This window comes from Nestor notabilis, unplaced genomic scaffold, assembly GCF_000696875.1.
Source record: "Nestor notabilis isolate BGI_N333 unplaced genomic scaffold, ASM69687v1 scaffold12817, whole genome shotgun sequence".
In the NCBI taxonomy this organism is placed as follows: domain Eukaryota; kingdom Metazoa; phylum Chordata; class Aves; order Psittaciformes; family Psittacidae; genus Nestor; species Nestor notabilis.
The window spans coordinates 9,799-34,851 of NW_009936973.1; the positions used below are offsets into that span (position 1 = coordinate 9,799).

At 40.1% G+C, this 25,053-nt stretch overlaps 1 protein-coding gene across 2 annotated transcripts; it reads right to left on the bottom strand.

Moving 5' to 3' along the window:
* Positions 1 to 374: 374 nt before the first annotated feature.
* Positions 375 to 18,808, bottom strand: AGO3 (argonaute RISC catalytic component 3). Of its 2 annotated transcripts, XM_010018608.1 has the most exons (18): positions 18,640 to 18,808; positions 16,115 to 16,235; positions 15,379 to 15,587; positions 14,166 to 14,302; positions 11,465 to 11,599; positions 9,189 to 9,276; positions 8,901 to 9,048; positions 8,507 to 8,626; positions 7,714 to 7,836; positions 7,374 to 7,507; positions 6,789 to 6,973; positions 6,349 to 6,508; positions 5,824 to 5,914; positions 4,949 to 5,143; positions 4,461 to 4,595; positions 3,709 to 3,810; positions 2,645 to 2,844; positions 375 to 2,024 (listed from the first exon to the last, which is right to left on the bottom strand). In XM_010018608.1, the coding sequence occupies exons 1-18, from the start codon at positions 18,783 to 18,785 to the stop codon at positions 1,916 to 1,918; spliced, it is 2,538 nt and encodes an 845-aa protein (XP_010016910.1). In that variant the 5' UTR covers positions 18,786 to 18,808; the 3' UTR covers positions 375 to 1,915. The 2 variants fall into 2 exon arrangements, with proteins under 2 accessions (XP_010016910.1, XP_010016911.1); XM_010018609.1 differs by lacking the exon at positions 3,709 to 3,810 and having other exon boundaries at positions 1,525 to 2,024; positions 18,640 to 18,788.
* Positions 18,809 to 25,053: the final 6,245 nt, after the last annotated feature.

Below are 25,053 nucleotides of genomic sequence, written 5' to 3' on the forward strand. Positions count from 1 at the left end.
ACCCACTGGTTTTCATGTGGAGAGCAGGTGGAGTTCAGAAGGGCTGGGATAACAGCAATGCCCATACAAATGATCTGCAGTATATATACTATGAACCAGTGCAAATAAAAACAGTCAAAAATGCAGTTCACGAGTTTACAAAGTGCAAAACTCCCCAGTCCCCTCGTTGAATAAATGCTTGTCTCTGACATCTTAAATTGTTTTACCTTTAAAGTGGAATGAAAGAGTCCCGTTAATTTGTTTCACATTTCAGTGATTTAACATGTTAGAACTATCCCAGCCCTCTTTATTTGCAAAGTGAAATGAAGTTACCAATAACTTAATTTTAAAAGGAAAGTCATTATCAAAGAGGAAAAAAGCCTAAAAACTTTTATTAATTCCAGACATTTTACTGATGTCAAATAGATTTAACCAAGCATGTAAAAACTTAGATCTCAATAAAAAACTCTTTTCATTTAATCCAAATATCCTCCACATTTCAAAGCCAAAAATATGGCCAATTCCTTTGTTAAATCAAAATACTGCAGTGACAAGTAAAGCTTGCAGAGTTCTAGAAGCATTTTTGCTATTTTTTTGATTTAAAAAAGGAAAATTCGAGGTTCCTTCTGACTACAAAAACTTTCCTTTCAAAATTAAGGCTTTTACTTTGTCCTTTTAAAAGCATGGAGGTGTCCATTCTTCCACTGTTAGTGGTACAAACACTGCTTTAGTACAGCTCAATGGACACAGTTTTCCTTTAGAACGCTTATTGCACTAAAAGATAGCAAAACAAGTTGTCAGTTTCTTTCAAAAATAAACATGGTTACATTTCTAAAAAATAAAAGTTGATGTTGACCATATGTTCTGTAATAATTAAATTAAAGCATTATTATTACTCTAATAAATATAAAAGAAACAAAAGGAAGCTAAACTTCAAAAACACATACATATGAAATCACATTAAGGTGTGAGAGGCAGCAAGTAAACTAGCATTACTTTTTTTTTCCCCAAAAAGACCTCAGCTCTAAAGTTTCAGTTCTGGTGTTTACTAGATGTCATCCCATAAAACTTGGGACACTGGATCTCACGTGAAGCTTCACCACATTTGACTTGCCAGATAGAAAATAATTGAAACTTTTGGACTAGGTAGAACAGCAGCTTTAGTAAATTCACCAGGGAGCAAGACAAGTTCGGATCACTACTGCCTGCACATAATACCACTAGCTTTGTTTGCTTTTAAGAAGGGAACTATTGGAGCTAAGAACTCCAAAGCTGTGAAGAAAGACACAAAGGCAGCAGTTGGCTAAACTATGTTCAAATTGCTGGGTTAGTGTGCAAAACATCTTCCCCCCCATCAATTTTTTCTGGTTAGTGATGTACATTCAAATGTACTTGGATATGTTGACATTCGAATGCTTGATGGCAACACTGAAAGATTCCTCAATGCAGTGGGGGGACAAATCTCGTTTTTTTGGAGGGTTTTTTTTGCACACTTCCCTTCCCAAACAATCCTTGTGATTGATCCTCGAGGTGTTTTGCTTTTTTAAATTACACCATCAATTTTCTTATTATTCTTTTTTTTTTTTTTTGCAGTTGTGCTGCCGAGCAACTTGAGGTAAAGGCATTTTAAGAGGGTTAAACTACGAGAAATTCAAAAAAGAAAAGAAACTAAAAAATGATGGTGGTGCTGCCTACAGGAGCCCGCACCAAAAAAGCAGTTGGCTGGTTTCATATTGCATAATAGTGCTGTGTTCCTCGATGAAGTAAACAATCTTCCTTGTGTCAATTTAAGGGTTTAGCCTCTCGCCCCTACACAGCGTCAACTTCAGCACGATCGGAGGCACACCCCCTAAACCAACCCCACTGGAAACATACATTGTATGTGGCTTAATTGTTCAGTTCTTCCTTTCAGTGAGTATGCTCCTGGTCTATCGATTTAAGCGAAGTACATCGTGCGTAAGGTGTCCTGGTGAATTTGTACAGCCTTCGCGAGGGCCTGCGGGTCTCTCCCGTTGCTTTGTCCTGAAACATGGCTTCCTTCAGCACTGCCACAGAACGAGACAAAGACAAGCAGTGAATCATATTAATTCAGATCAAAAAGCTGCCTTCACACCTCTGCTTTAGGTGAGCAACACGGCAACAGTCGCAGAACTGGATACTGAGCAAAGTCTGCTTTATTCACCCAGCAACCTCAAGGCTTTTGACATACCCCTTTACGTTAGCTGCTCATTTTGTTCATCTGAAAATAAGCCTATTACAAATATACTGATGGCTTGAAGCTTATAAAATACTTCTGCTGTACAAAGAGGAGGTAGGTAAGTGGAAGGTACTTAACGTGCTTCATTCATACCTGCTCTAATTATAAAGCAAAAAAACCCCTAGATGCGTGGCTTGTTCCTTCAGACCACATTAAAGTAATAACAGAATTCTTCATTAAACTAAACTTCATTCTTTTATTCTAAATGTTTTTCACTTGAATCCACCTACCCGCTCTTGTCTCATCCTGAGCAGCAGCTGTCAGGAATGGGTACCTTAAGAGTAGTCCTAGAGGTAACAAAGATTAACTGCAGAACAAGCAGTAATTACCTGTAGTCAGATGGCTTTATGCCTGACAATGGAGCAAAGACCAACAGGGACAAAACCTCCAGCACATGTTTTCATTTACCTGTCATGTTCTTTGTCCACAAGATGGTATCGTGCTCTGAATGCTACCAGGTGAGCATAATACGCTGGTGCAGGTATAGAAACTGATCGTGTACAGCGCACATACGTGTGGCAGAGCTGGTAAGTCAGCAGCTGGAGTTCATCTGCAGTAAAACAGTTATCATCCCACAAAACATGATAGTGTGAGGGACGGCTGGTACCCTAAGAAGAAGGGAACATCAATTCACTTATCTGGTTTTTCCAAGTCAGATGTTTAAGTTCAGAAAGAGCCAGGCTATCTAGTGTAACAGCAGCCACAGAAAATTCAGTCTTGTGTCAGCCCTGAATATGTGTATAAAGATGAATAAGAAGTCTAACATTTACATGACTATGTTACCCCAATTATTCTTGCCTGGGAAAAAACACATGCATTCTAGATAACCCTCAACGACTAAAACCTGCTACCAACATGACTAAACCATGATTACACCAGCTCTTAACTACCTTCAATTAAAACTGTTTCTCACCAAGACACATTTCCCAGAGAAATAACTGCTGCTTTTCACTCTTCATAATTCCTCAGGGTTTGGGGTTTTTTTCCATTTTTAAGCCATATCCTAATACAATTTGTCACTAAGTGGACTCTCCAGTGTACTGCTGGCAATAGCACCACACTGTTGGATTTAATTCCACAGCCTGTAATTCACCAGTGTGCATTTAGTCAGCAAATAAACACTGCCTTCAGTCTTTCAAATGGTTTACATCTGAAAACTTGACTCAATGTTAATTTCATCGTGGCTATAAATCATAAAAGTAGAAAGTTTTATTTTCAGAAATAAAAGGACAAAATAAAGTAACCTCTAAAACTTTAAAAGGCACCACTTACCATCAGAGCAAGTTTTAAAGGTATAGCAGAGGCCTCCTCTTAAGCAAGTAATACCATTAGTCCCACAGTACTATGGTATCTCACATATAACTGAGCTAAATGACATTTCCCTACTAAATAACTGTCTGTAGACACAAGTGTCATGAAATGGAGAAAAACATGTTCTAAATTCACATTCACTTACAAAGAAACAACCATACCTGTATTCCAGCATGGCTACAGAGGTAAAAATCAAACTCATATGGATGTGTAATGTCTGTATCTACAGTTGTTCCAGCTGGAATATTGCCACTTCGTCCAACCTAGAGAAAAGGTTTTGTTAAGAAGCACAGCTAACAACTGTTTATACATCTCACCATGATTAAAAATACAACTTTCTATTCAACCCACGCAAGGGTTCCAGGAATAAGCTTCCTCAATACAGTTTGCAATGTGTCAACAGAGCAGCCAGGGACGTTTGACAAGGACACTGTGTGGTGCTTACCATCTCAACACAGAACACTGCACCTAGAGCCCTTCAGAACCTTCAATCTCAGAAAGGCAGAAGAGCTGCCGTACATTCGTACTTAGAATTGTCAGCTCCAGTTTGGACTGACTCACTCAGAGGAACAGAAAAGTTAAGGGTTCCATCCTTTTGTATTTTCTTCTCTTACAATTGCTGCAGACTTGGTTCTAGTTAGTCACACACACATTAGCCATAGTTCACTGACAGACGAGGGCAACTTGACAAAGCCTGATGGGGATGATGGGTTTTGTGTGTTTTGGTTTTTTAACGTATGTAAGGTCAATAATTTTTCAGTTTCAGGCTGCATTTTGTGCTTATCAATTCAACATCTTCCCTGAATGCAAAGACATTCAGACTCAGAAAAGCCCATGCTAACGTTTTCTCCAGCAGCATAAGTGCTTGACATCAAGCTTTTCACATAAGGCTACGAGAGAGGGCAATGATTACCCTTTCTGTTCTGTCAGCACAGAACAATCGTGTATGATGTCGCTTCTGCACCACAATATAGGTTATTCCAGGCTGGTAATCCTTCTCCAAACTGATGCAGGCTTCTCTAATGGCTAGCAGTTCATAATACAAAACCTACAAGCACAAGAACAGAATAGTTTAGGCTTTCTTTCCATTGTATTCTACACACAACACCAAATAAACAGTTTTTAGTTAACACTAAGTGCAACTTTGCCACACAGTTAGCAATCTTAGGAAGTACTTTGAAATACACTTTCCCAAGTTCTAAGACCTCTCCTTCCCAGACAGGAAAGAAGCTGCAACTTTTCTTACCCAACACGCTTAAGAAATTCTCTCCTTAAGCCTCAATTATTTTGTGGTATCTCTGTGTAAATGTAAGCAACTCAAACAGTACAGCTATTCAAATACAAGAACTGGAGTCGTTCTGTAGTAACAAAGTCCTTGAAGAAACCCACAAATGAACCAACCTGTCGAAACTGTCCTTCAGAGACCCCGTCCCTATAGAAGATGATACGTGTGGGCTTGAACCGTGTTGACTTGTAGAACTGGATGAGGAGCTCTCTCACCATGGAGGCTAGGTCCTGGATGATCTCCTGCCGGGGCCGCTGAACTCTCACTGTGGCACAGTACCGGCTTGGATGAGCATCCATACTACCTACAACCTTCAGGGGAAGATAACGTGAGGAAAGGCTTCAAGACCAAATCTATACCCATTAGAATAGCCAGAAAGCCAAGAAGAGTGATTGTCAAGTAGAAGATGTTTATGTTAAAGGAATAACCTTGTTTAACTGGAACTTCTAGTAGATACAGGTTTAACACTTTCTGAAAACAGGTATAAAACTTGCCCTCCAAGCACCTCAAAATGAATCTGTAGAACTGGAGTCTGCCATCAATGGCAAGTAAAATACCAAGGGGGCAAAACAGGAAGATACTGACCAAGAATCCAACCATCACCTTGACCTCCTGAACTGTACCAACACAAAAGGTAAGAATTATCAAAACTATTGCTGCCAAACTAGGCCTTTAATGACAATTATCTTCTTTAAAAATTCAAAGGTGCTATTAACTAACATCACAAAGCTGCATTATTGCCTTTAGAACCTGCAGAAGCATGTTATTTAATATGACTGCCATTTTAGCTTTTTAGTTTTCAAATCAAGGTAAGAAAAGTCTGAAGTATCAAGTTCTTTTAAAGACATCACTTTTAATAACATTGGAAATGTGTACAAAGAACTGGCATAAGCCCTGGAAGGCATCTGACACAGACATGGTCCATGAGTTGCATTTACTGTTCTAACATTTACCTAAGATGAAAAAACAATGCTAATTTAATAAAACTTACAGCAGCTATAGAAGGCTTCTTCCCATCTCCAGCAGGAGGGTGAGTGACATCAGCTCCCAAAAAGATCACTGGCTGCTGGAACACAGAAGGTCTTCAAAAAGAAAAAAGGGCTAAGTCACAATTGTAGATGAACAGTTGGTGCAAGGTTATTGCTCACTGTGGGGTTTTGTTTCTCTTTCAGCTAAGCTGCATGGAGAAGCCTTCTTATCAGGTCCTCTGGCCAAACCTAGACAATGAAGTCTTTATGCACAACACGTGAACTTCAACACGCCACCATAGCAGTCATTCCAAAATACACTGCCATTTACTGTGGCATGATTCTAGTGGAGAAACACCACAGAGCTACATGTGAATGGTACAAACAGCTTCTTGTAGAAACTATCCTTCTACAGGATGATTACACTAGCATTTGGAGGTTGGCTAAGCACCACTGTGGTACTGCCATGCTTAAATTTTGGGTGTTAAGTAGCAAATGCAACCAGATCTGTTAAAAGAAAACCCAAATCAGTCTCCACGAAGTCTTACCGTTGATGAGGTACAAGGATGTTGTTGATTCCTCCTAGTTTAACATTAATCTTCAGGCACAGATTTGATAGGGTCTGTGGAGATGTTTTTATGACGTTCTTGACTTGAACGCACTGTGTGGCCATTCCCAACAGTGTATCTCCCACACGTTTCACCTCCGCTGAGAAGCAAACATCAGGATACAACTTGAGTCCCTTTGAAATTATTGCTGTGTTGTGATCTTAGCTTAAATCACAGTAATTTAAATGTACATAATCTGCAAACCAACTTATCTGCATGCTCAAACCTGCTTCCAATTAAATTTTAGTTTTGGACACAAAATATTGGTTTCTAATGTCTAAAGAATGGTCCTGAAGACCACTTCTTTCTGACTTTGCCGGGCAGCAGATTTCTCAGAACAATACTTGACCAAGAAGGTAAAGACAAAAGCATTCCCTTACCATACACTGGTGTTTTCCCTGGCAGGATGACGATGATGAGCTGAAGCCCTGAATAGGTGTTCTTGAGGTGTCGAAACATGGGCTCCACACTGTCTGCACCCTGGGCGTATTTGCAGAAGCAGGGCTGGCCTTGGATGGGCATCCCCGCGTCCTTGGAGATCTTGCGCAGCTGGTCTGTGAAACCCCTGAAGATGAGAAGTATTTTGAGTTTTCACAATATCACACAACCACCAAAGCAGAAGGGGACAGAAGAACTGTGCTACTCAAATGAAGACAATTCCAAACAGATTTAAGGGCCAGAATGTGGCAAAAAAGAGTTCAGAGACATTTAGTGCTTCATTCAAGATGCCAAAAGAAACTCTACACAACACAACAATATCACAGGACCAGAACCCAGTGGTGTACTCAGATACAGTGTTTTAACTATAGCTTCCAGCAAGGAAGCAAACCAGAATGGATTCTCTCCCTAATATCTTAGATGATTAAAACCAGATAAAAACACTTATTAGAGTTCTACATTCATGTTTTTACTAAGATGGCTTCATTAACAGAACAGTTCAAAGCCTGAACCACAACATGCCTTACTTCAGTATTTCTTCTCTGCATTGTCTCTGTGTTGCAAAGCAAGCTATAGCCCACATTTTGATCTCAACACCAGTGTGAAACTGCTTCCCTCGCATGTCCCATACCCCATGGCTTGGGGTTGCCACTGTTCGATTCTGTGGAAACAAAAGCAACAGATGTTCAAGTGAGTGAAAGAGGAAAAAGCCTTATGTGTGTTCAGTTTCAGTATAACAAAAAAGAAGTTCTACCATTCAAACTCTGCTCCCTGTATGGCACAATGCAACTGAAGTGACTAAAATAGTCAACGTGCACAGGAAATCACTCTTCAAAAGAGAAACAAAAGAAAAAGCGAAAACCTCACCCGTCCTCCGTACTGCAGCATCGGAGCTGGGAGCACGCGCCCCGTCACATGGGCCATCTCATCCCGGACTTTGAACTGGAACTCTTGGACAAATGGGTCTGCATCATAATTCGCACTTCTCACCTAAAAGAAGAGTTTTTCCATGGTACAGAAGTATCTACTTACAATACATGTAACAGACAAAAGACAAACAGGATTGCTGCGGAAGGGTTCTACAACCATTCCCCCCCTCGCTGAACAAGGCTCAGATTTAACTGCTTAACACCATCAACCTATTTCCAGTCAAAATAATTAATACCATGAGATATGATATATTGGATAAGGTATTTTCTTCTTTCCTTTATGTTACTCAAGTGCTCATTTGTAGCATGCCCATTCAAAAGCATTTTGTTTACTCACAGGATAGATCAAAAAGCATCCTCCTTTAGACAAGCAAACCCCCCAAGACGAATCATATTAATTTATTCTATTACTGCACATTCAGGTCTTCTGTATTTTCCAGAACAGCCTTATTTAATGGAAAAATTATGGTTAATTTGTCAGCTTAAAACCAGATTGTTTCCAATGAGAGCTATCCGTTTATAAAAGTATTCTACCATCAGAAAAAAAGGGCTACTGTTGCAAGCTATTTTAAATAAACCCTATTTTAAAAAGTAGTTAAGATCTATTAACTTAAGGACTAGAAGGAATGCAAAGACGAGGTTGGTCATATCAGAAGCTTTGGCATTCATGTTAGCTAGTCCAGTGTCATTTCGTGAGCGGTATCGCACCAAACTGAAAGTAAAGAACTAACCAATCTGCTTATTTCCTCCTGCCTATCTGGAGCAGATCTCGCTGTGGCCTTTATCATAGTGGATGTTTGATTGTCTGTCAGCTTCTTGATACACCGCTGGCCAGCTACAATATTACATACCTGAAAGGGAAGTCAGAAGTGTCAATACATATTAGGAGCTCTTAGAAACCGATCCCAACATAACGTCAATACACAACACTGTCACTATGAAACATATCCCAATGTGTATAATCAACTGCATAGTCTTACTTTAAAACACTAAAGAAGCCTTCAGTGAAACAGAAGAATGAGCATGTAAATATTGAAACATGCTTCTGCTGCAAACACACAACTTCTTAATCTCTTGGATAGAGCCTACCAACAACAAGCTGATTTATCAGACTAAGTTCATTACTTCTAAAGGCAGGTAGGTGTGTTTCTGTTCTTGTCCCACTTGTAGGCAGGGAAGATGAGGGTATTTCAGCTGGAGGTTGTATTTCTCTCTGAAATACTGTGCTACTGTTCTCTCCACTGTCTGGCCATTTTCTAACTGTAAAGGAAAGCTGAAAAGACATACATTTTAATAAAATGTACAGAAATCTTAGTTGGCAAATATCAACACCCCCCAAATTCACAAAATACTAGGTCCTGTTACACATTCAGTGTTATCACCCATCTTATGCTCTGACAAGAAGTGTCTTACGTTTGATGACTTGCAGGCCTTCTTGTTACATTACAAACACGGTATTTCCTTCTCATCGTTCCACAGTGAGTCACTTCTACCTTTAGACCTGCATAAAAGTAGCATTAAAAAAAATGTCATAACCACACAAAAATCTCCACAGGGGACAAGGTTTCACATAATACAACATGTTCTAACAGCTTTGATAGTCAGCGTCAAATGGCACAACAGGAGAAATTATGTCCTCTAAGCATTTTACTTTCATTATTAATTGATTTCTGACTAATCAGATGTTATCCTCAAAACCAAATCATAATGTGTAACATTTAACATTCAATGTCATCCAAATTTCTTGCAGCAACTTCATTTAACAGGCATGTGACTAATCTCAAACACAGACACAGTTTTCACCATCTTCTTTTGTTCTCATTCTCAATGCTGTATGTCTCTTAAAACTAGCAGTTCCCATATAACTGAAATTAAAAGGGCAAAACCAGATTTCTACCTTATTGTTCATTCCCCCAACTTTGTGTCCTCATTCAGCCTGTAATTTCCTTTAATTTCACTGACCAAGTTTAACTTCAGCTTTTGAGCAGCTGAAGATCTCGTCTAAAAGCACTCAGCCTGCATACCAGAGGCCCGCCAGGCTTATCTCTCTCTATCCACGATAATAAGAGCAGCAACAGTGGCAGCTTCAAGAGACTTTCAGTGCCTATTTCTATTGACTGGGCATGCACTGTCTGTACTATACACAGCAAGTAGACTCAACATCTGCTGGGAGTGCTGAGCTTATCACACAAGTGCTGCATAGCACTGACACACTGTTATGTCTTTCCCCAGCCCACAGAAGAGAAGGCAGTTGAAAACAAAGCCTTGTTACCCAGAAGATTCAACCTATGGTCCCCTAGTAAAGGCTTTTGAGAAAGCAGCTGGATGACTTGTCCTGTTGAGGCTCATGTGGATTGTGGGCAATGGATTGAATACCCCACATCAAATCAGGTCCCTAAGCACCAGAAAGCAGATACTGTGTTTAGCTTACCAGGGACACAGACATCCCAAAGACATATCAACTGTATTTCATTGATTCCTGACAACACTTATTGCAGCATTAACACCAGCATTAGAGGATGGCATAATGAAAAATAAACTACCACTGCCCTGATAGAGCATGAAGAGAAAACACAAAAAAAGACACCATGAAGCAGTGTGGCCAAGGAAAAGAGGGTTGCAAATGCAGAGCTATCTGGAATCCATTCACTGCTCTGTCTTTAATCTGCTGTGACTCTACAGAAGGCACTACCCTCTCACAATGCTGCTCACAGACCACCAAGTCTTTAATGCAGGGTTTGTTTCACTATGAAGATCACATCTTGGCTGGAGTTCCCAGATACTAGAGTAGTAAAACCAAATATTGACAGCAAAGGTAACCTCTCAAGGTTTTGTGACTATGGTAACACAGTGTCTGAGGCATCCAAGATCAAGCAGAGACAGCTTCTCATTCTCCAGAATGAAGACAGATGGACAGATGTAAAAAGGAGGCATGTGAGGACAACTACAAATAATTATTTTTCCCCCCCCAATGACTGTTCTATTTCCAAGTTAATTATTTCTAAGTTAAAATTTACTTTTTTGCTGCCTAGTATTTCAATAGAATCTAATCTTGCATCAAGTAACACAAGTATTTAAGAGCGGAGCTCTGGAGAGCTAGGGTCTTTCAAGGCTTTTCTCTCTGCAAATTACACTGGAACAAAAGGACATGGGAAAATTCAAAATAAAGTAGCATATACGGAGTGAAACTATTCAAACCAGCAGCTTATGCATTTTCTCTGGAATGCAATTTGGCCCTCAGCTGCAAGTTAGCAAGTGGTACTTGTTTTTCCATAAAGCAATCAGTTCTTTCAAAGAATCAATGATGTTAGCTTGGAAATCAATTTTCTCATTGCCTTGGCATTTAAACAGCAGGAGATCTACAGCACAACACAACTGTGGCCTCAGTGACCCTCGCTTATATAAGGTTGGTCATCCAGCAAGGCAGGAGCACTTACCTCTACCCAGGCAATAAACAACACGCTTTCTCTTGCCCTCTTAAAGCCACTGGGAACATACAGCATTTTCAGTCTCTCTGCAGAGCTGCATTGTTTCATTCAGGATAAGAACCACAGACAGGGCATACTGCAGTTTTCCTGGCAGTTCCAGGGCTCTTCTGATGCATGCTAACCAGGTTTCCAGTTAAAACTAACCCCTTAGAATTAGCCTGATTGTGTTACCTGGGAAAGAACAGATCCTTTTCTACTCACCCTTTATCTCTTTGGTGAATTTTACCCGATGAGAATCAGTCAGAGGTCTTGGTTGTTCATCAATATTATGAATGTCAAGAACTTCACACATAAACTGAATTACAGGTTGTGCTTTGTAGAAGGCAGTGGCAGAAACTAAAAAGAACAAAACATTCTGTGTCAAGAAGCCCAAGTGAGAATGTTGTGAAGCAGTATATAAATGAGTGCTTTTTAAAATTCCACGTGACCCTCAAGCAAACGTGCAGCACACTTTCTTAAACAGATTAGCAAGCCTTCCAACAACTAAGTATACAACAGCCAGCGTGGGGCCCACAGTGAATCAGTCTCCAGCACAGTCATTCCGCAACCACTTTGTGTTTCAAGGTTTTGAAAGGCTTTTTCCCCAGATAACATTTATTTCTAGAGAACTACAATGCCCCAGAGAGATGTTCTCTTTCAACTCTGTATGGAGCTGCAAGCAGAGACAGTATTAACGTCTCTCTGCTGAAGACTTAACATGAAAAGCTAAGATTATTCAATATGCAATATAATTTTGTCTGCTAAATTACTAAAACAATATTTGGTAGGAACATGAGCACTATTTTGACTACACATCAATTACGTTAGTGTAGTGGCGAGCGCAACTGTTGATCTACTGAAATCTCTTACCCTCCCTGCATACTAATGACACATTAAGTGACAATATACTGTTTCTGAACAGGATAGTTGATTCATTCCATGGACGGAAGACCATAAACGATCTGCTTGACAAAGCGACAAGCAATTGAAACCATACCTTTTGGTAGGAAAGGTGAGGTGGCACTAGATACAGCTCAAACACAAGCAAACTGCTCTGCACTTTTAAAACTTTAAATGGCAACAACAGAAAAGAAATATTTGACAAGCATTTTATGAGTTTTCCAGATCTCATGCCCCAAAACCACCACATCTCTGCACTGATACACAAAACATTCTTCAGACATGTGTCACTTAAGGAGGCTGCCAACTTTACATGATGCACCCGGCCCACACCTCCGGATGCCGATTACTGAATGAACACCAACAGCTTCCACTCCAGCCACTGGCAGCGTGTGGTTTGTCTCCCACAGCAACACGAGTGACACAAACACATTCTGCAGAGAACCTCGTACAAGTTAAACAACTAAGCCAAAACTCAAGCAATGGGATTTGAAGGTAATCTTCACAGCCTCAAACCACAACACGAAGCCAGTGCTCCATAAACCACAGCTTACAAAGGTCTGAAGTTTCTCATTCACAGAACGGACTGAAACGTTTCTACTGCAAGAGTGACTGCTATGCTTTCTAACGCTGGTGCGACACACGCTTCACAGAAAGTAATAAGCTGATGTAAATCAATACTCTTGTCCCACCTGAATTGTAGTTATCGCAGTCCCTAGCACACAGATACTGGTACTGGTTATTTCTCAGACAGGTAAGATTTCTGCATCCCTTTTCAAACAATAGCTACACTATCGCTGCTGATTGAAAGGCAATTTTATAAGAGCTATGAAGTCACATGAGTATCATCCACAACTGAAGTAAACCAGAACACATGGACTTGGAATTTTTCAGCGTGAAAGCTCAGTATCACCTGCAACATGTTGTTACGCTCCAAGACAGATGCTAAGCGCAACCTGACAGAATGCTTAGCCTCATGCAAAAAAGACAGACTATTTACCTTGGGTTTATAAAGCATTTCAAACAGACAGCGAGAACAGAATGTGAATTAGAGAAAACTTTAGGCAGCACCTGCATCTCAAACGCTGACATTTTTCAATAGGGGTTTAGCAACTAAATAGACTCAGAGCTCTTAGAGAGCCAGGGAGCCTGACACACGCACCAGTTGATCTCAGATGCATTCATCTGGGACTTAATAAAGTGGAGCAAAGCAGATCTGAGTTTGCATAAGAAAGCCCTTCTCAATTAGCCCGATTCACAAAAGTGTTTGTGATAAAGTTTACAGAGTTTTCTTGCAAGTATTGAACAACACCTACCACGGGCAGCTGCATGGAGACACATCTTAAGCAACTGGCCTGAACCACTGTGGATGCAGCAATACAGACATTTGGTAGGAAAATGAGCTATGCCAGGCTTTTCCTTCCTACATAGGATTTCAGGATTATTGTTTTTCTTAATATGGCAGGTACATTTCTGCCATTGCTGACATGATGAGAAATCCAAAATAAAAGACTGGGATCTCCAGGTAGCCTTTGCCATACAGGTCTGGTCTGAAGCGGCTGAACGGGAAGCCAGTGTAGGAATACATACACTTCATTATTACAATCTCACTCTACTACTATCATTACAACTTCTGCAATAGGTTGACTTCACAGTTATGTTGTGTTTTATAAGATATTACAAGCAGCAGCTACTAAATCTCCCAACTCAGCAGCGAGACATGGATTTTTCAAGTGAAAACCCCTTGTGTATAATGCAGTTAAAGTCTGAAGGTTTTCTTATTCTAAGTTCTAGCAAAATACCTCCAAGCTTCTTTAGCCCTTTATTATCTACAGTATGAATCAAGAAATCAGTGTAGAAGGTGGCTTCTGGTTACTAAATCCCTCTCTGCACAGACGGCACCAAAAGTTATCACCACATGGAAACGTGGTACCACTAACTCAAGCAAAATGACTGAGATCATTTTTATTCTTAAGGGCATGGTCATTATTATCTTTATTCCTAACCCTGAATCCCTACTTACCATCAATATTGAGCATCATCTTCCACATGGCAGGCCGAACAGACTGATGGAATCCAAACCAGACCTCCCTACCCCCACCCAAGGGGTGATCATAGCCTTCTGGAGCTGAGAAAAAGGAGCGGCCCACAGGGGTATACCTGGTGAAAGAGACAAGCACACGGTCATGCTATTGCTTTCCAAACAAAAAATTCTATAATAACGATTAGACTATGCAGCATTGTTATTTTTTTGGGGAGGGGAGAGGGGGGGATTCTGTGCACCAGAAATCTGTGCCAAGAACCAAGTTTAAATGATACACTTCAAATGCTTCTGTTGCTGTTGCAGTGGTTTTAAATTTAGACAAAACATTTACTGGTTTTAGCAACCACTTTCAGTTTTTACAACAAAGCAAGAACAAAGTTAACTTACCCTTTCTGATCTTCCACTTCAAGAAAGTATAACGTCCATCACAGCAGATTTTGTACAATAGCACTGTATACACTGGACTGACCCTCAAATCTCATTTTACATGTTTTACTAGAAAGCATTTCAAATGTACTCTGAGAAATGCAATAACTATGGTGGAAACAAAGAAACAGGGAAACTCCTGCTTCTCTCTCAGAAAACAGCTGCTAAGGAACCTTCACGCCTCATTAACACCTTTGCTGTTTCCCCCAGGATTGTGGGAGGTGAAGCCAGCAACTGAGCTTTAAAAGTAACCTTCACTGACCAAGTAAAGTAAAATTAACTTGGCCTTCTCTAATGTTTCAGGGTTCTGAGATAAAGAATAACAGACTTTGTTAGGACAGGTATCTAGTCTCAACTGTGTATTTAAAACATGAGAAGCATGCACCATTGATGGGTGTTATGGATGAATTCAAGACTTGTGCTTTCAGACAGTCACTGCCACCAAGTACACCACACTTGGCTCGAGTTGAACAGAGAACATGAAAGCAGTGCTACAACCCCTCAGTATTTCAATTAAGGCCTATTATAAGTGTCTCCTATTTCTTGAGCTGTTCAAATGCATCACCTGCTCTGAAGTTTAAATGTCTACAGAAACACACACTTGTACGTAATTGGCTTCAACCCCCTCAGTCAGTTCAGCTAACCAGCTGTGCTGCATAAGAGGAATGATCGTTTTTGTCTTTTCACCTGTGAAGAAACAGGGATGAAGGTCTCCCAGTGGGGATACTTCAGGTAAAGACAGACTGCAGGAAGACAGTGAACCTACTTCATGGAGGGTAGGTGTCGTAGCACCACATCGACAGCATGAACAGGGTTAGTGCTGATAGGTTTGTCTAGTTCCAGAGGCTCAGGCAAGGTTCTTCCTGTCAAAACTTCATGCAGCAAGTGCCAGCTCACCCGAGAAACAAACTTTATTGACACTTTGAAGGGACGATCTTTTCCGCCTTCTCCTGGTAATGTCACATCCAAATCCACCTGGGTGTGGGAGGAGGGAAAAAAAGGCAGCTGTTTAATCCGAGCCTGATGGCCTTGAGATTCCACGCGTTCCATAACTGGGCCAGAGACTCAAAACCTCAGATATTTAGGACACAGCACATTTGTTAAAAGTATGTTATCAAATGCACAAAACAAAGAGAAGTGGGTCCTCACCAAGCAGAAGAGGATCATGTAACTTTTTGCCATCTTGAATCAGAGACCTCTTCACCCCAGAGAAACTGTGGTTTGATATTTTTAATAGTACTTTGTAAGATAATGTGTTACAATCTGTAAAACTGAGTATTTGATGGATTTTGTTGTAGAAAGAGGCTCCTAAATTCTCTCTGAAAGCAGCTATTACATACATAGGAAGTTGCAGGAAATACATCAGAAGGACTCCATTTCAATACAGATGCTGTAAGTCAATTCCAGTTTTCCTGAACTAAGCAATACTGGAAGTTGGGTTTGTTTCTTTTTCTTTTCTATGCAGCTATTACAAATATCTTTTTTTTTTTTCTAGTTCTTACCCCAGTAGTGGCCACAGGCAGTGGATTGGCTGTATAGAGGCTTCTTTTCCCATCATAAACTGGTCTACGGTCCCCAAATATTGTCACTTTAAAATGCTGCACCATTGAGTCCACCACCTCCCTGGAAAAGTTGATATTTACATTGAAGATGTTTTCAAAGAAGTATCAGACTGGAACCGGCTCCCACACCCCCTGTGTTTGGCTGAAGTAATTTCAACAAACAGATTACTCAAGTGAATTATAGAACTCCCACTGGTGCTTCAAAAAGGGGCTTCACATACTTCAACTAAAATCACAGATAAACACTAAAGAATAGAATCAGAATCAACACAAATGCTCAAATACTGGAAAATATTGTTACTGAAATGATTTCAGAAAGTCCTAGAACTGAAACCTTCATATAACCTTTATTATAGAAAACAAGGACACACTTACCTTGGGAGAAAACCACAAGATATTATTATGAAAAACCAGTACAAACTGACAACTGCAAGCTCTGCCAGTTCAGGGCAGCAGTAAATTGTAATGTCTACCTAGTAATGTTCTTCTGCTCTTACATTAAGAAGTTATGAATTCTGCCTACATTGTATATAAAACTGAGGTACCCTAAAAAATGTCTTCGTTTCAAATCCTTAATGTGAGTTTTTACTTCAAAATCAAGTAAAAGCCTGATCAAGTTTGCACACAATTATAGATTCTCCTAACTTAACTTTAGTATAAGTTAATGGCAATAAAGAAAACAATAGGTTTGCTGCCTGCATTCAAGTAGTTTTCTCAGTCTACCTTGACAAAAACCAGATGACTGCTTCTGCCAGTTGATAACATGAATAAGGAAGACAGTGGTATTGGTAGGATAGAAAGTTGATGAGCTTCTGGACAAATTTACATATGCATCTGAACTACACCTATTAGCAACTACATTTAAGAATACTAAACCTCAAAAAGCACTTAAAACTAACTCTAGCCTATAAAAAGCACTTCTGGGAAACAACCAACTTTCACACAACCTAACAAAAGCCTAAAGCAACAGTTAGAATCTCAATTCGAGACTCACAAAAGGTATTTATCAGCTGCAGACATGCTCTTCAGCAAATGACCATTATTTAGGTGAGCAGGAACACCAAGCATTTCAGAGTTACTTTACAAACTCAAACCAAATGCTTCTGCCTCTCTCCACATGAATCAAAAACTTCAGGAGACACAGGCTTTATCTAAAGCATAACCATCTAAAGCAAGCTGTGACAAACAGCAGTTCTGGGTTTGGAAGCGAGCTGGAAATCACCCTACAAATGGCACCACAGAGGGATTTTTTTTTTTTCCTATATACTTTAAATAAAATTGAGATGTCATTTTAAAACAACTTATTTCAAATGCTTTTTTTTTTCCCCCCTCAAACATCTGTACTTTCTCCCACTGTTATGGAAACAACTAACTACAAATTCACAGACTGCAATTGCTGGAGCTACCAGTATTCTTAGAGCTTTGTCTCCCTCGGACTACTTTAATCAAGCATTGCCATAAACAGACAAAAAAATGGGTTTAGATAACTGATTGTAAGTGAAATGACACTGATCTTCATTACAAGATCACACTAGAAAAGAATCAGACACACAAATCGGTAAGTTTAGAGCAGTTGATATTCTCCTTGTGTCCCGATGAGCATGGCTTCACAAGCATTCTTCATTTAACAATACAGTAATAAATTAATCTTTGATAACTGTAGGATTACATTAAGTATTAATTCACGCAGAACTATTCTACCCCAATTTTAGCAATTTATTAATCTCCTTTTAATGAATCCTTAACACAGGTATTTGTACAGCCTTCATAACTGCAGTATGCAGGGGAGAAAACGTCACCCGGCAGAATCGGGCCCACGTGACGTGCTATTGTTATAATGTAAAATAAAAAGTTACAGATGAAAGAAGAAAAAGCTGCTTTTCAGCTACCCTGAACTTTCACTGATGAAACAGATTTCACAAGAGATTAAGAAGTAACTCCTCCTAAAAACACTGTTCAATGCAGAGAAGAAATACAGGAAGTACGAAATGTTGTAATCTTTAAAAAAGCAAGAAATACTACAGCTCCAATGTCAGGTTTTCACTTAACTCCTCTTTCTAAGAACGATTCTCTGGCTCCCAAAATTTATAAGGTTTAAGACAAAATACACAAAGACCATATATAAACAGCTGTACCAGCAACCCACCCCTCAATAAATACAGTTTGTTGGATCACTAAATGATCAGAGATACAGATACGACAATATTCTCTCCATTTAACCAGCAATCGAGACAAAGTAGCCTAGCATGGGATTTAACTGACCCTCATACATAGCACACATGAAAATGAGATACAATGGGCTATATGGAATGCTCTAACACTAGAGACAGGACATAGGTGGAGCTCAAACCAAGTCTGACCATTTCAAACATCCTGATTGCATGAAATATCTGTGAACAAAGGGAAAACCAGTTTGTTGCTTAAATATTTCAATAAAACTTCCAAGACAAATTCCATCTTCTTACCTGTTCACCCTCCGAGGACACTTATCTGGTTTGATATCCACCTCATAGAGGTAGACATCAATCTTTGGGATTTCAACTTGGAAGCAGTTGGCCAGCAGTTTAATGGGTTTGCCCATGGTGCCATAGCCGGGACGCCTGGGCACCATGAGGAGGGGCTGGGCCCCGACGGGTCCTGTGGAAGACAAAACCGGCACTGCTTAGGAGAGACGCACAACGGAGAAGCTGTGTCGCACAGGTACTGCCTGCTTACATTTCAGCAGTTTAAAAATACATAAGGCTCCTTGCATTTGCAGGTACACGTACTTGTATCCCATTGAGCTTACTAATGTACTTCCCTTTTTCAGTCTTAAGCAATTCCCTGAACCAATGCACTGGACAACCAGGAAGACACCAGAGCCAGCACACTGGAAGAAGGGAAAATCACCTGTATCAAACAGCACACATCAAGCAGCATGATAACCTATTAAATTCCAAACACTTGCCTATTTTAACTCCTTGAGCCTCCACCCACATCTAGACTGCGTTCTTACCGACGAGTTTCAGCTCAGATTCAGATTAGCATGAAGAAAATCAGATTTCCCAAACACACAAAACCAAGCTTGCTTTTCCTTGTAACACTTTACTCTTGTGGAAAGCCATTAAAACACAGAACGTTTTACAGATCTCTTCTGAACACCCCAGTAATAACAACGTTGTGCAGAATAAAAGAAAATACAGAAGCCATTCCAGACTGAAGCACGTTGTTTGTGATAAACATTTCACTGTCATCATTAGCTTAGTTTCGGAAGTCAGATTATTCCTGAACCTTGCTGGCTGCAAATGGATGAAGAGTAAACCCATCACCTCCTGGCTAACTGCACTGATAAAGCTGACTGGCCAGAAGAGGAAAGACTCAGGTTAAGATACAGGATTGTAAAACTCTTGATTACTTCTAAATTAGGGACGAATTCCCATAGCTGCCTAGAGAAACTATCAGCATCTGCAATAAGGGATGGATATTTGAAAGGCAGCTAAACCTGTCTGTCTAGTAATACGTATGTTACCTTCTCCTCTGGTTATCTGTTTAATTTACTTTGCACCATTTAGATGAGAATACTCAGCTCTGGGTTACTTCTGCCTTACAAGACCAAACACGGTAATAAACATAGTCCACTTTCAAGAATGTCTCTTGGTATTTCCACTTAAAAATCTCTCTTTCCAGTCAAGAAACAACAACAAAAGCAAACTGCTTTGTAGCCCAAGCTTAAAAAAAATTACTCATCATACAAATGTCATGATTTATAGAGCATTCGATTAAGTTACTTAAAAGTTCTCCCCTTTACTCCTACTCAGTGACGCAGACAGTGATTCCAGCCCCCTCATTTTCACAGAGAAGTTAAAATGTCAAGTGCTGGTAAAAATGTCTGATTTGCCTTTTGATTAATCTCTACCATTCCTGGAAAAGAAAATTGCATTATCTTGAAGGAAACCGTGTACTGAGAACAGGTGAACATCAAAGCTAAGTGGAAATTTGTCTGGCTTTACTCAGAAACCTACCCAAAACTTCTGAGTGGGCTTGGCTTCGAGCCACAAAGCAAAAACATGAACCAAGAAGCATCATTTAAAACACCCTCACAGCCTATGCTTACACAGAACTTGTTCCAAGCATCTGTTCTTTTCAACTTTTTCTCCATTTTAATACTGTCACACGAGTAAAAGCAGCTCTACAATTTACTCCAGACATATTTTCAGAATATAAGCATATGCAGAAAGTTACTACTAAATGTTTGAGTGACAAAATGACTCAATAGCTTATTTTAATACTACGAAGGCATACAAACCATGGTTTATATTTAGTTCATATCTGTAGGAAATGCTAACAAAACTGCTGGAATAAAGGTAACATTAAAAGGTTGCTGTAGTCTAGTCTGTCCTGTCTACCCTCACCCTAATTGTTAAAATCATGAAAAATGCAAAACCAGTTGCTAAAATATGTAAGCAGAAGAAATACAGTACGGCTGAAATCTTTCTCACCATCTCCTCTGGAAGTTGCATTAAATAGAACTTATTAACTGATAAGGTCTTTTATGGGAATGCTATCCTGTTGTTCAGTCCTTTAACAGAATCCTAGTGATTAACTGCGCAGCGGCAAAATCCTGATCAGAGACATGATACAAGGTAGGGTGCTTCCAAATCTTGGGTCACAAAAGAAATGCTCTACCCAAAGCCAAGTATGTGAGCAGGCCTCCAACCTCTGCTCCTTGGAAAACAGCAGTGAGCAAAACATGAAAACATCAGTAGTGAGACAAAGCCTTTCTTTAGCCTCCCTTGTTCAGCTGCACCTCAGGAAACGACTCACCCTGGAAGAAGTTAGATCCCAGCTTTTGGCAAACAGGAACGGAATGGCCAATAATGAGTAAGAAGTGCAGGTCTGCACACTGTTCAGGAATAGTTTTGATGAATTCATCTGATTTTGCTATCATTTTGTGTGACACACATGCTTCCTTGCATCAGTTATCTTAAAAACAGGAGTATGTCATAATTCAATTCTGCTCTCGCTGCCCAAATCCACTAGCACCCACTCGGAATATCCTGCTCTCAAAATACACTAAATTGCCAGATTGTACATTGTGAAAGTCTGTATCACTTGCTTCAAACCTGTGACTCAAACCCCAATCAAACATAAATAACAAGCGACGCTCTCCAAGGACAGCTACTGCTCCTGTATCGCAGCAGTGACTCACTCAACCTCATGCCTAAGTCCTGTGTCAAGCTAATGGAAATAAACACATGAACCAAAAATACTGAAAGTAGTATTATTCTAAGTAGCTCAGACTATGACTGGCAGCCTCATTACTTCATATTATTTAACCATTGCAAATCCAAAGTCACTAAAGCTTCAAAAAACCTTAGCAAAAGCGTTACAGCGGAACGCACAGCCTCTTGGTGCCTCCAGAAGAGAAGCCCTTCGCTGCTGAGTTGCCCACAAGTGTTAGAGGACAAACTCCTTTAGGTTTAAGAAACTAGTGTTACTCTGCCATTAGTTACGTACAGATGCCGAGTATGTTATTAAAAATCCAAGATAAAACATAACCCAAGCCTGTTCAGCCTGCCAGAATAGCGCTTAATTCCTAACACCAGTTAAGGAAAGTCCCCAAAGTTGACAAGTCAACTGATTTATAACACAGAACAGCAAATACCCGGATAGGAACTAAAATGGATGCTCCAGATTCTTGGAAGGCTTTTATACAGCAAAGGAGTACGTTTTGAGAAGACAAAAGATCCACCACTAAATAACTTGAACCTTCTGAATTTTACTCATGACAAAACGTACTGGAAAAACCTGCAAAGGCAGTATTTAACTAAGCATTTAAAACAGTAATAACACAAGGCAAGAAAAAAATTAACTTCTTTGGGAACTAAATGAGGAACTTTGGGAACTAAAGGTACAACAGCTTATAAATTACCATTCATAGCATTTGCTGAAGTTATCCATGGAATCCCAGCCTGGTTTGGGTTGGAGGGACCTTAAAGCTCATTCAGCTCCAACCCCCTAACATGGGCAGGGACACCTTCCACTAGAGCAGGTTGCTCCAAGCCCCTGTGTCCAACCTGGCCTTGAACACTGCCAGGGATGGGGCAGCCACAGCTTCTCTGGGTACCCTATGCCAGTGCCTCAGCACCCTCACAGGGAAGAGCTCATCTCAATCTACCCTCATGGGCATCTATCTCTAGATGCCCTTTCATAGGTTCATTATGAACATCAATTGCCAAGGCCAGAAGACTTATTTTTACTCACAGGTGAATGCTCAACAAGTAGAAGCAAAAGCCCTTCCAAGGTATCAGCAAACCAGACAAATACTAAACCAGGAATGTTCCACCTACTCCATTCACCAGCAGTACCCAGTGGTATACAGCATGACCACACACTGCTCCCTGCCACATTCTAAGTGGGTATCTTGACTCCCTGCTGCATTTTGCAGGGGATTTACATCAGTATTTCCCATGGGCATATATGGGATGTTACTGCTCCAGCCCAACACAGGAACGTGATCCGTGCTGGTCATCTGTGCCTGCCGCACCAGGCTGAGTGATACGGCAAAGATCTACATCCCGTAGCCATGTAGCTCGCTGCTGAGAGAGGGAAGATACTTTGAAGAGTTTTGCTCTGACTGAATCTAACATTTCAACAAAACCCAAAGAGAGAGAAAAAAAAGAACTGTCACTTTTAGAGGGCTGAATGAGGAAAGTAACATTTCCAAATGGTAAAAAACATTTGCTAAAATGAAGTGGATTGGTTATGAAATACATTCTGAAGGAAAAACTCATCTCAATACTACTTTTCAAAGAGCTGAAGTTTGGAGTAACATTAAAAAAAATATATGGGCAATGAAATTAAATTCAAGTGTGACTACGTGGCACCTCCACCAACAGAACCATTTCCTCCAACGGAGCTTGAAACCAGCGGAGATTTGCAGTTGTCAGTGTTCAGACCCACAATTCCCACTCAAAACAGATCATATTCCAGACCAACATGGAAGTCCCTCTAACGGTTGAAACGAGCTCTGAATCAGATCCTGTTCCTCTGTGGAATTATAGATGTTATAATAAAGATTAAACACAACAAAAATCAACTGTAATCTCTATGGCAATGCAGCCAGCAGTATAGAACACATCTGGCGTGCATCCAACGCACAGGCTTGAATCTACCTAGCAACCAAACGAAGCCTTCATCAGAATAAAGCCTGAGCAGAAAGAGCAGAAGCACAGAGACCTGCAAATACTTTCAACAAACCATCTTACAGCAAATTGAAGCTTTTGGCATGCAAGATGGTCTTACAGTATGAAGCAAAATACTGATTTCTAACAAGATGCTAATAGAAAACACAGATTTCCTTACATGAGCCTTTCTTTACAGAGAGAGACATCAGCACCACGCTTCCAGCAAAAAAAAAATCCTCTTTCCTACTGGGGCTTCAGCGTTATAAAACCAAAAAATACGAACAGATGATTACTTAATAGTTTTATTTTTGCTTGTAAAACAGTTCTAAATCTCTAATTGAATGGGTGACTGAGCAGCCCTGAATGCATGATAGAGGACTTCACAGGTAAAATATTATTTAAGCTGTGGCTCAGTAACACAAGGCAGATTTTGTCTACCAGCTCCTGTCCTCAGACTGGAGCCTGCACACAGGAGAAAGCTCTCCATGGAGAGGATGGAGGGGAAAAAAAAAAGAGATTCCCTTTCAGAGGGCCCCTGGCCTCTGCTTGGGCTCAGAGGCCCAGCCTATGGAGCTCGAAGAAAACCCTTTTGCTACCAAAAAATAATTCTAGATTAAAAAAATAGATGGGGAAGATTCTATTTAAACGTTGGTTTCAATAACTGCGCTCCTTCCTTATGCCAGAAATCCTGAATTGCCTCGTTTCTGTAGCTGCAGCCTCACTGGGTGGCATTACATTATTTATGAGTAACGCAAGCCACGTTTCCTCAACATTCCTACTCGCAAGTTAGACTTTGTTTTTTGAAGGTTTCAGATAATAAGTCATGTTAAAACCCATCAAAAGCCAATATTTTGCTGCCATGCTCAGTAATAGCCAACTGCACAAGTAAATACCAGTTTGCTGGCTTGTTCTGGCCTAACGAAGCTCCAGAAAACACAGGGAAGTGTTCAAAAAGCATTTACAAGATAATAAATGCTTCTGAACCACTGAAAAATCTCATCATAGATAACTTGAAGCTCAAAAAAGCCACTTATATGCCCATTGTAAAGTTAATGGGAGAAGAGAGTACGCAATGCTTTTCCCTTGAACATATTTCCACACACCTAAATCAGGAAGTTAAACTGACACAATCTATATTGTTCTGTGTAGGTATACCACGTTTTGCCACCAAATGAAACCTTTACTAACATGTACTTGCATTTACATTAAAGAAAACCACACTTTATAAGAAAATACGCCTATTTTCATGCACTCATTTTTATTTTCCTGGTTTCATATTTACTGTTTCGAAAACTACACAATTCCTTCCCAGTACTCACTGCCTCTGAACTGCTGCTATGGAGAGTGAAATGTGCTGTCCATAGAATCCTGGAATGGCTTGGGTTGGACGGGACCTCAAAGCCCATCCAGTTCTAAGCCCTTGCCATGGGCAAGGACACCCTCCAGCTATTTAGGTTTCAAGATTAAATGCAAGCAGTCCCCTTGTTTTCAGTTTACTGCCTGAAAGATATCTAAGAGCAGAACACTGAGATCCGAGACATGCAGTCATAACACTGAGTTTAGAACCATGCTACCAGAGAGCTTCCTGCAGAATAAAACACAGTTTTGTTATATAAACATAATACTAACATCCTCTTTACCTCCCAACAAGTTTTGCATGTGAACAAATTTGAAAGAAGCAATAAATTCATGGCAAATGTCATTGTTTCCAGA

Excerpts from the sequence above, each read along its gene's own strand:
- AGO3 (XM_010018608.1), bottom strand. The coding sequence starts at position 18,785 with ATGGTGCCCAGGCGTCCCGGCTATGGCACCATGGGCAAACCCATTAAA. Across the intron at positions 11,600-14,165 it reads GATGATGCTCAATATTGATG|TTTCTGCCACTGCCTTCTAC; the intron begins GTAAGTAGGGAT and ends TGTTCTTTTTAG. Across the intron at positions 2,845-3,708 it reads GTAGCCATGCTGGAATACAG|GGTACCAGCCGTCCCTCACA; the intron begins GTATGGTTGTTT and ends CCTTCTTCTTAG.